The following is a 12,200-nucleotide window of genomic DNA, read 5'->3' as shown; positions in this document are numbered from 1 at the left end:
TCTCCCCCCCTCTCTCTCTCTCTGTGTGAAGGTCATGAAATCGCGACGAGATCCGCGTTACGCGGACAAGAAACTATTGTTCGGCGATATGTAGCGACAAACCGGATGGAAATTATTTTTGCGGAAAGACTGCAGCGGCCGACGGTAGTCAAGCCACGAAGGCGGAAGGCGGAGAGGAAAATTCTACTGGCGCACAAATCAGGCCGATTCAAAGGAGCTAATTGCATTTCGCGTTTTGCACAACTCGATCGCGCGCGCACATCGTCGTGGAACGCCAACACGGCGAACAATTATATATATATTCCGAGCCGCTAGCCGTTTCCATTGTGCACGGACTAATAGCCGGAAATCTGAACCGCGGGCCGCTACCATTGTTGCGTCGAGGCACGCGCAAGATCGGTCTGATCGTCTGTGCGAAAAAAAAGGGCACGCAAAAAAGTGGAGGACAACGAAAAGATACGGCGCGCACAATTAGTAAGTCGAGCAAATGCGCGGGAGAATACACGCCAGGCGTTATCGGAGTTCCGAGATCTATTGTGTTGCCTAATCTGTTAAGTAACATACATATATAAAAGTAATATATATATAAAATCAACCCGCCTACAATTTTATTCGAGCAACTCGCGAAGTGTGCCACGGCTGGCTTAAACAAAATGCACACAATCAATCATTCGTAATAATTTCGCAATTACATTCGGGTCGAATTAACCCGTAATTAATCCGTATTAAGTAACTCGAAGACAGTTTAGAAATCTGAGGTAATTCGAGCGAGGCGAACTGAAAGATGATTTATTAACGTGAGACGCCGCTTATTCGAGTATTATGTTCTATATACTCGCACTTTCACGATTCCGAAGTCGACGCGTCTAAGGACAATTTTAAAGACCATGCTCAAATTCGTCTGGCCTGTAAGTATCGCGCACGCGCCGAAGAAGCTATTCTTGACAATAACAATTAGCTTTTTTTTATTCATCGTAAGACACAGTTTGTTTTGCAGTTCGGTACTCGGATAATGAATAATGTGTCTCGCAAGAGGGATGGAAAAAGTATATATTCCAAACAGACGAGAGGTCGGCGGCCTCTGGAAGAGCATTACGATACGATGCACAGGAACACGCGAGCATTTGTAGTATTTGTACGCGGCACACAGAAACGTAACGTCATTAACGAAAACACTCTGGCGAGGAACCTATTACGATATTTTCGGTGGAAAACGTAAAATATAAATGACAGCTGTCGCGCACATGAATATCAGCGGTTTCCAATTTTACCGCCGCGCTACCGCGTTCCCGTTCAATTTCTGCTTCATTAAAAGTCACACAGTTCGGTCCGCGTATTAAACCCGAAAAAAGAGGAGTTTTTTTTTTATCACAGCTCGATATTGTTTCGACGTTTCGACTTTAAGCACTTTTGAAAAATCGTAAATATATAAAACGGTCGGGCACATATCTACTAGGACGATGTACTCACCGGGGCATTTTCGCTTTTCAACGCCAAACAACGTCGATCCGGCTTTGAGTATATTTATTCTGCCAACAGAGTAACGAGTACGCGATGCAGCAACACGCGAACTATCAACTCCCGAGAGATAAGAGGAAAAAGAGATGAAAAAAAAAAAACGCAAACCGCGCGGTACGAAAAAAAGATAAATGAAAAAAATCACCGCGATATCAACACTTCATCGGGGGCATTGAAGATGTAAATCCGGGGGAGGGGGGGGGGGGAGCGGACGGATACTTTTTTCGCTACCTATTTTTCCTATCACGCCGAGGTTTTACGGCGACGAGAGATCTCGCCGTCCGTCGGGCGGCGCGAACTTTTTGCGAACGTTTCGCATCTGGGAAACCCTCCGGACTACACAATGGCACAGCTTCCCGGCAATCCTCCCCTTTCCCCCACACGGTGTATTCAACAAAGTGCGGGTTAATGCCGGCGGTGGGTGGCAGACTCTCCTTTTTATCGCTTCGGCTGGAACAGCTGCGAAAAGCGAGAGCAGAGTCGTCGAGCTGCCTTTTTTCTTGAAAAAACGTTTAATACGATTTACGGCGTATTGGGTGAGAAAGAGAGAGAGAGAGAGAGAGAGAGAGAGAGAGAAATTTGAGTAAATACACATGTATGTACGTGGGAAAATACGTCTTCCGATTTTGGATTGATGATTGTGACTTGCGCAGTGAAGTTATATCTGAATTATGTTATACGAATTGCATTTAGGGTGTAATTTATAGATGCAATGTATCCTGTGAAAGGTATCTGTAACGGTGAACGATATTGTGTGCGAAAAACGAAACTAATTCTCACGGGCACTTTCGTGTCTTGTTTGCCTTCTCACGTGTTTCCGGTGGTTTCAGATTCTCCTCGAAAATTCTGGCAGCGGCCTCGTCGGGAAGGAGCAAAGAAAAAAAAAGGAAGCGGCACATTCGCTAGTTACTTTTTTCCCAATTAGAACGCCACCGGCCTTCGCTGTTGGGGAACCGAGATAGGGATGATGTCGGCTACGGTTATCGTGGGGGATGCAATTAGCCCGAAACGCCAGGTCGCGTACACTCTCCGGCCCCCGAGCGCTCGTTTGCACATGTATATAGTACGAATGTATATACTTAACTTTACGCGAAAACGCGATTTTGAAATTGTACGCGTTCAACAGCGCGAATTTACGAAGATCGACTACTGACGACCGCGGGGACTAATTTAGCTGTCGACATCGCCATTATTCTCTGTCCGCCAACGAGACCGATAATCGTCCGCAGTTCCAATTTCGTCAAAAGGTTGGCTTGCGAATCTATGAGTCACCTGTTGATGAATGGAGGAGAGTCATTTCGTCGTACCGCTCTTGTCAGCATTTCCGCATACAGTAATCTCTTATTACGTAACGCAATGTAATTCTATCGCAGGTCTCAATAAAGTGGGTAAGTATATTTTGAGTATTCAGTATCATACATTTTTGTCCTTTCCCAAAAATTTCTTTCTTCAAAGTCTCTAAATTTTTCACAACTTTGCAATTTCTTCACATCATAAGTAATAAAGAATGTATCCCTGTAAAGCGCTCTCTACGCGTTGCGTATCTACTAATAATAACTTCTCAGAAACAAAATATTGCCTATATATATGGTCTATAGAATAGAACTAAATTATTAATGGATGCTTTCGTCCATAAAAGGCAGACGCAGTAAACCAAGACCGCGGCCCCGTTAATTTGATTATATTAACCCCGATGGAATGACGTCGCTAGAATCTCGTCGACGACCCGCGTTTGCCGTTTTGCGTCGCGCGCGCGTTTACGGGGATGCTCGTAAACCGCAGGATGCCATTTGGCATCGCACGAAGCGTGGCCGTGATAGCGACGGTAAATATAACACCTGTAACATTCACAAGGCGAATTAGATGGGAGGACCGGCCGATGAAACTGCACTGGGTAGGAAGTATGCGAGAATTGCCGGGAATTACGCGAATGAATGACGTGAGAGACCGACAGGTCGAGCGTCGCGTTTACATTGCGCCGCGGGCATTGTGCAAAAAAAAAAACGCTGCTTTTTATGCGTGTCCGCCGAATAATGCGTGCTTGCGAAACAACGGGGATGGGGGTGACTCGCCCACGACTCGAATTAATTGAAATGTCGTTCACCTTTCGTCGCCGTTTCGTCGCGGGGGATTGAAAGCCGACGCAATTGAAGCCGCGAAATGCAAAACGATATTGATCCGCTGACTAAAATTCCATATAAATATGAATATCTCGTATATTAACGCTAAATAATTTTAAAAGCAATCTTCTCTGTAACGAGAGGTGGTCTCTTCTTTAAACAAATAAATATCAATTTCCTTTACTTATGATAACTTAACGACGCAGTAATAATTTTGCACTCTTTACGACGGCTTCATCGAACGTATATTCGGGCGCGTATTAAATCGAAATCGCAGCATCCGCAGGATTGTTATATACTTCCGTGCGTAAACGGACTTTTTAACAGCCGTCGGCACACGGTTAACCGCAGCTGCTGCCAATGTTACTGCGTTTCAATAAAATAATGCATGTAGGCGCGGGTGTAATCGAGGTACCGAACCGAAAGTCGCCCACGCGTCTGCGGAAACAATGGAATATGTGCATGTTACACTTCACGCGCAGCGTAAAATCTCCGGGTATGAAGTGAAATCTCAGAATAGCGCGAACGGATAACACAACAGTATAATGGAATCAAAACAGATCCCTAATTTTCATCCTCACCGGGTACCTTAATGGGAAATCTTCTATCGAATTTTCCGACGTTCATTACTCGACCTCGACGCCATTGACGACAATCGAGATTTCGTTGTATCATTTACAACTAAATAACAAACGCCATTAAGTTTTCCCATTGTCGTGTGTTACGTAATAGCGACAGCGTCTTGAAAAATCTCGTAAAATTATCCAATGTTCCGTTAAAAAAATAAACTCCTTTCCGTTTCTCCATTTTTCTTGGATTCTCCGTTGCACATTTCGTGAAAATATATAAATTTTCTATCTCTAATGTTCGTCATCGCGTGCGCCGTTTCTCTCTTTTACATCGATAAAAATCCATACGTTTTCTTTGCGGATCTTCCGATCACGTAATCACATCGGTTAAAGTGAAAATGCCGAATATCAAGGACCGACGAGCGAAAGCGCAAAGTTCCATTCGCCCACGCAGCTGCGAGATGCAGTTTGCGGCCAATGTGCAGCGACGGTTCGTTGAGATCGATCTAATAAAACGTTCATTACGCGTTCAATTAACTGGCTGACAGTGCGACATGCCTCTCCTTGCGGTCGGTCGCCCGGCGCGGCCTATCAGACTGTGGCAGATTTTTCATCGCGTGTTCAACGGAAAATAACTTATCAAGCCGGCACACACGCGAGCGGGGTCATAATAATCGTGCGACACATTTAATTAAAATAAATTACCATTCATTTGAATGCGAATCAAACGAATTAATTTAAATTCATTTCGCGTTAAATAAGGTCAGTTGACAGTCCGGACACGAGAAGAGGAGGAGGAAGGGGGGGGGGCTATAGCCATCTGCGAAACGCGAATTTGGGGCGCGGAATAACCAAACCGAATTCATCAAATTAATTGCAAGTGGTGCGAGCGCAGCTTTGGCCCGCCGCGCCGGACGTAGGTATACGTGCGCGCCCGCCCGGGGATTAAATCGCCTTTCCTTTTCGCGCGAGATAATTTTCCCGGACGACTAATAAATCACGAGCGTTCCGCGCGCGGACGGGATTGCGGCAGGTGGAGGATTAACCGATATTTCCGTAGTTATAACCGACCGATCTCTCGATCGAGGGAGGGGGAGAGGAGAGTCGCGGGAAATATCGCTGTAATATCGCGGCGTTGATGCGCGTCCTCCCGCATCGGCGCGCGCGGCGCGGCGCAGTGCCGGGCTTCGCAAATTATTCGCAGCCGATATATCGATCGCGGAATGCTCGATTACGGCGGTGAAATAATTACTCGGCGAATATATTACAGTGCTAATGTATTGATTGCTCGTGCACAACACACATTCGTATACACATACACACACACACACACATACACATGGATTTCGCCGAATTAACCGACACGCGTTAAGCGCGAGCGTAAATCACGAGCCCGGATGAAAGCGCTGAAGGCATTAGCTCGCAGGAATTGTAGTCTATGACACGCGATGGCGCCGTGCTCATAAACGCGCGTTATGCGGGCATTGTTTGGCCGGCTAACGTATTACCTCTTAGAGAACTGTATTTGTTGCAGCCGCCGGTTTCGCCGTAGCTAAACGCGCGCCACGATCGATCAACCGCAGCGCTTGAAAGTACCGCAAAAGCAAATAATAGCCTGCCTGCTGGTAGAGGCGATATACAGTCGGCCGATCTTTCCACGAGGAGTTTCGCGCGATGTTAATTAGCGTGAGGTTCGCGCGCGCCGTGTTGCAGAGAGAGATCTTTCTCTCCCCCTCCCCTCCGTCCCCCCCCCCGACGAATTTCGCGTATTTCGCGATAACGGAGCGTTAACGAACAGCACTCGCTGTCCGTCACTTTTACCAACTGGAATTTCCACGTGCGATCGTTTTACACCGTCGTATAGAAATAATCCAGCTCCGTGTTTGCACTTCCACTTAGCGTGAGCCCGAGTCGGTAGCACGGGTTGTTAATCTACCTTAAATCTACATACGGCGGCGGCGCCGTCGAATAGTCGAATGTTTACACAAGAGTATTTGGATATTCGAATTGTCGAAATGTCCGCGCGCAATAAATGCATATGTGGAAATTGTGTTTGCGATAGAATTCCGCGTCCGAAGAGAGACCGCAACTTCGCTGCTTTCCCCCGCAAATTACAGCGAAATTTTGCAAATCGCTCGGCGAGCGACAAATTGCGAGAGAAGATCGAAATTCGAAGCGGCATTTTTCGCGAAAAAGCGTCTCCTCCTCGCGTCTTCGAACGTTATTGTAATTATAAATATTGTTACAAATCGCGCGCTACGCTCGAAATTAATATCCGTCCACGTCGATTCAATTGCACAGTTAAACTGCAGCAGGCAATTATAGACAAGAGGAATGTAACACGGTAGATCAGAACGTTGAGAAACATTGGTTTCCGGACGTTCCTTGCTTTTCCAAGTGGCAACCACAACAACAACAACAAACTGCAGTAAGCTGGCGAAAGCGCCAGGGGCGAGAAATTGCGCGGGGCGTCGAATTAATTCAAGCCAGAAACAATTTCCTTAGGGATCGGACGCGAGTGCTCATATCCGCACCGGTATTAGACCGCGACCGGCGAATGGCGGCGTTTTATCAATAATTACCGAAAGCGATAACTATGCGCACTATCCGACTAGCGCCGAGTAATCACGACGCTAATTACTCGGACGGCGCAAAAATCCCGAGATGCAAAAATCCTTGTTTTCAAACCCTTGCATGAATTATAACACGTGCATATTTAAAATTCATATTAATATATGTATACGCCTTAAATAACAAAGTGTCTATTAATAATGGATGTTACAAATAAAGTAAACACAAAATCTATAATGAAAATTCAATTTATGTAACGTCATTACGTCAGACGGTATTTTTAGACAGTAATTGCGACGATGTTCGTTGCTACTGCAATTACATCCATCTTGCTCGTCGATAATTTCGAGTGAACAATTTAACACGCAGCGATAGAATTAGCCAGCTATTCTTCGTACACGGAATCCGTGGGCGACGGAAAAGTGGCGCCCCGATCATTTTTCTGATCCTGGCTATACGAGCAAACTGGCTGCCGGTCTATTTAAATACGGGTACCGCTTATGTTGTACGTTGAAAGGATCGACATGAATATTTGTCGAGAGGTTAGGGAAAAGGGCATGAGTTAAATAAGAGTTCGCGGTTAGGTCATTCGTGAATTACATATTTGCCTGCGGCCCCGGATGTAATTCAAAAAATGTAGAAATATGGTATTCAAATACGCGCATAATTTACGGAACAAAATAGGCTCGATTTATTTTTCCATAATGATAACTTTAGCGAAATGCCATTCTCGTTATTACCAACAATCAACAATGTATTCCTCGACAATGTAAAATAATAAATATATATACTAGATTTTTAAGAAATATCTTGTTGCGTAATAAAATTCAACTTTACGCTATTGTTACCGTTAAGTCGCGGAAGTGTGTGTGTGTGTGTGTGTATGTGTGTATGTGTGCGCAGAAGTATATAAATTTTTCAAACATTAATTCCGCACTTCTCTCTCTTCGCGTAGAGAGTCCATAAATACATCACCGATATCTATTATGAATTCCAGACGTGGGATTAAAAAGCTCCGAAAAAAAGCAACATTCGAAACGTGGTCTGCATCCGCCCGCGCGCGAGTCCCCGCACGTGCAGGCGCAAAAAGCTCATTTATCATATGTCAAGTATCTGCGAATCATGAGCGGGTAGAATTTATACGCGGATAATCCCGATCGGAGTCTCTATACGTTTAACGGCCGTCGTCGTAATGATCGGATAAAGAGCCAAAGTGCCTGAAATCTGCACGCGATATTGATTTTCTGTTTCAGCGCCAAAGCAAGAACGCGCGCGCGGAACATCATAATCCATCCGGCGATGGCCCGCTGCGATGCTGCTCGCACAAAGAGTTGCTCTCTATCGCGAGCACGGTTTTTTTTTGTGCCGCCTACTCGCAGACTTTCATGCGCTACTTGCTTCCAGGGAGATATTAAATAAAACGCACGTACTTCTCATAGCTGTCGTTCAACGCGCGAAAAGTTTTCTCGAAACACTGCAGCGATATAAAAATCTAGAGATATTCCTTTGCCGTTCAATTTACGGGGCTTCCCTTTCTTTCGTTGAAAAAAATAAAAAAATACGATAAAACTTCCGCCAATTTTCTGAAGCTATTAGATAAGCGAAGATAAGAGAAATAAGAAAGAATACGAGTATAATTCTTCCAATTTCAGTTAAATAATATTAATGTACTCCGTTTTCAGCTTGGTAAAGGGTAGTAAAGGTTGGGAGGTGCAGTCTCATTCATTACTTCCACGTTCTGACAGCTTGTCCCCCCACCCCCCTCCACGGGGGTGCAATACTTCCGCATGACTTCCGCATAGTTTAATCATCCGCGCGAGGTGTCATCATTTCGCGATCGATACCAATATTACTCGTGACAGAGGGACACAACGTGAGCTACTCAGAGTGTTGTAAATAAACGAAGGATGGAAAAAAAGAAAATGTCGCACGGATTTATCATCGGCGATGCAGATATCGTATTTTAGCGATGCCACGGACGGAGGAGGACAGAGAAACAGAAACTGGAAAGAGAGACGGACGAGAAAAGAGAGAGAGAGAGAGAGAGAGAGAGAGAGAGAGAGAGAGAAGACGAGAGGAAACTGGGACGCACGAGTTTCGGAATTCGAGGAACGTGCGAACGGCGCCTCCATGATTCATCAATGAAAAATTCGACCCAGTTGTCACCGCGCCCGACGTTAATAATCACGGTAAATTCATGGATCCGCGGAGGACGAGCCAGGGGTGCCGACCGCAGAGAGAATCACCGACCTCGACCTAATCGCCAGAAGACGGCCGAGATATCGCACGTGCTATGAATTATTCGGGAGCTCGTGCGCGTTATCGCATCACGTCGAGAAAATATGAAGAGATATCAACGCCGAAAAACTTCTAATGGAATTAATGTAACTGGTAGAACGTCTTATTTGCATGAAAGATAAATGTTAGCGTATAACATAAAAAACAAATGTTAAACAATATATTTAAATTTAGTTCACGTACTCATTTTACTTTAAGTGTTGGGTAATATTTGTGATATGTATATGAAATGCAATTATGCGTGCAACATTTAATATCTCTGAAGTTGTCAATTAAATTTTGATTGATGTAAATTTTTTTGCAAATATTACACATCAATTCTTTTATCAATAGCTGCACGGCTTAACAGATCATGATTTGCACTAATTGCGGATGAGAGGCGCGCGGAAAAATTTCCCGGCAACGAGAAAATTTTCCTTGCCATAAACTTGAACCTCTCATCTCACGGATGTCGTCTCTTGCCATTGCCCTCGGGTCAACAGCGTCTCCATCATCCCTCCAACACCGTCGCGAGTCGGTCGCGCGACCAATCGGAAAATTTTCGATCAAATTTTTACCGCGGAAGTTGAATCGCGCAGCTAGAAATCAAAATCAGATCGCGAATCCTTTCCGCGCCGGAGATTTTTCCCCCGGCGGCGAAAGTTCACTGTCTATCTCGCTGCGAAACACCGTAAGTTGCGAGCTTAGACGGGATTAGATTGCGAAATCAATAGTTAATCGATGCGAAATCGTTTAGCGCCCCGCGTGATAAAATTGCCTCGAAGCAATTACAGATGGATTTAAAAGGCGAGATACAATTGCACCCTCGCTTCTCTTCTCGTAATACTAAATAAAAAAAGAAGAGTGAACATCAAGAAAATATTCAGAAACGATGATAAAAGATATTAATGCATAATCCTGTTATGCGGCGCGCTCGCTGTCGCTTCTGACAACGTGAGGCATCTCGTCGAGATAAAAAGGTTCGCGAAAAAAAAGTTCCCTATACCATCATTCTTCCCGCGTCGCGCTTTTGTGACAATCGCGTTGCGACACACGGGAAGGATGCCCGAGAGCAAATAACGCGGAGAGGAAATAAGAAGCTGAGAGCCCGCGCACAGCACGTATGCGCGACGGTGCGAGGTGCAATAAAGATTAAGCAAAGAGCCGCGGCGCGGTGAGGTTGCCTCGAGAGGATTTACGATAATCGCGCGATCCCAGAAACATCGCGGGAGAAACGAGGGCGGGTCCGTACACATATTCCGATTCCGCCTGGAATGTGTCTCGTTTAAACGAGATTCTTCTCCAATTACGCATTCGTTCGCCACCTCTCTCTCTCGAATTTCGCCCTCCCTTTTCCCTAAATAAGAGGGGGCTCTATATCGCGCTCATCAATCGCGTCAACCTCACAGCTCGTTCTATTTCCTTGCGGGGTTTAATCGATATAATGAACGATAACGGGCAGCCGGATATTAGCAAGGTGCTTCTTACGGAAGTCGAAGAAAGGATATTAATTCCACCACGTGGATTCAGAATCGGCTGGCATCAAGCATGATGAATTCAACTTTTCTCCTGCGTTTAAATCATCGATGACTGGCACGTAAAATAACTGGTCTTTTTGTATTTATTAATAAATTAAATCCGGCTTGTACGTGACATAAAGTGTAAACTGCTGGAGGGTTTCCATGCATAAGTTTTAAAGTATTAAAATTTTATCATCAAGCTTTATAAATTGAAGTTCGATTAAATCGAGAAAAAAAATATTGATAAAATTGATAAAAAGCTTCTGTGGTCGGATTATTAATTTAATTGAAATTATTAATATCGACATCAAATTTGTAAATGACAAAATAAAAAAAGGAGCTGCTTACTCATGCGGCGGCGTACTCAAAATTAATCAAAGTTCAGTGCAATGTACTGTAATTAATGCTCTGTAATTATAATCGAACAACGCATAATGCTTAATGCATGTAATGCTCTATTGGTATTAACATCCACCCACGTTCCAAGAATTAGTGTACACACTTTCGATCAGTCTATATCTCTCTCGATATATATAATTCGTTAAAATTAAATACTGGAGAAAAGGTCACTTGGCACTCGCTATCTATAATAATCTCAAAACATTCAAATTAAATAGCCAATAAAATATGAATATTAAAAAGAGAGATATGAATGCGATCACATATTAATAAAAATAAAAATCGCGTTGTCCTTTGAAAGACCGTATATACCGTATTGGTGATGTGTATGATCAGCAGACAAAGGTACACGTACATAGTATCTATCACAGAGGTACGAGTTTATTGAGATCTCTTTTTGAACGGTATCGCTCTTCATATTGGGATGTACGGTGAAATCTTCTTATCTCAGTCCAAAGAAGGAACCTCCGCTCGCGGGCGAGGACCCCTTTGTTCGCGGGACGCAGAGAGAGCTCACCTGGAAAGCCCTTTTTGTAGCCCGGCGGCAAAAATGCGGCGGGCGGCGTGATGGGTGGCGCCGAGTCCCAGGAGGGCACGACATCCGGCTGCATCCCGTAGCCCGGCGGAAGCTCCAGGACCTTCTGCTGCTTCTCGCAGCGTCGCCGCCGGCGTCCGCCCGGCGCGAACGTCTTCACGGTCGCCAGGAAGCCGACCCCGCTCATGTCTTCCCGCCGAGGCTTCGTTTTCGCGCGGCTTCTCTTATCCCGACTACGTCCCGACCCAACTCTATAGCCCCGCGGCTGTTAACGCCCAGAGAGGCAAACCCGGATGCGGTTCGCGTCCCGACGTTCGGTGGTGCTGAAGGTAAATCGACTGGCGGAAACGACCGATGAGCTATCGGCTAATCAATCGATCGATTCGATAATCCACGTAGAAACCATGGCGAGAGCTTCGAAAAGAATACATTTTTTCCGTGATTAAATTTCAGACTGCTAATGCGACCTGATGTCGCGACGCGACGAGTTCGAAAATGCGAGCGCGATGAAATGCGAACGACAGGAAATTGTGGCGACATAGCAGAGCGGCTGTATATAGAGTTGAAATTTGAGAATGCAGGCGCTATGCAAAAATCGTGGCGACAGAGACGATGTGGTTCACGAAAATTTCGCGACAGACAAACGCCGGTATGAATAAGGAAACAATATTTTTTTAACAAAATACCTTTT

At 45.0% G+C, this 12,200-nt stretch overlaps 1 protein-coding gene across 1 annotated transcript in view; it reads right to left on the bottom strand.

Annotated features, from left to right (window-relative positions):
- The window catches only part of LOC105452121 (phosphatase and actin regulator 4-like), a 38,564-nt gene extending 26,868 nt beyond the window's left edge, over positions 1-11,696 (bottom strand). Inside the window, exon 1 of the mRNA XM_011692975.1 lies at positions 11,492-11,696. Within this exon, the coding sequence (XP_011691277.1) occupies positions 11,492-11,696 (205 nt within the window). The remainder of the gene's footprint in view (positions 1-11,491) is intronic.
- Positions 11,697-12,200: the final 504 nt, after the last annotated feature.

Source organism: Wasmannia auropunctata, unplaced genomic scaffold (genome assembly GCF_000956235.1).
Source record: "Wasmannia auropunctata unplaced genomic scaffold, wasmannia.A_1.0 LD336038.1, whole genome shotgun sequence".
Classification (NCBI taxonomy): domain Eukaryota; kingdom Metazoa; phylum Arthropoda; class Insecta; order Hymenoptera; family Formicidae; genus Wasmannia; species Wasmannia auropunctata.
This window is presented reverse-complemented; position numbering and strand designations above follow the sequence as displayed.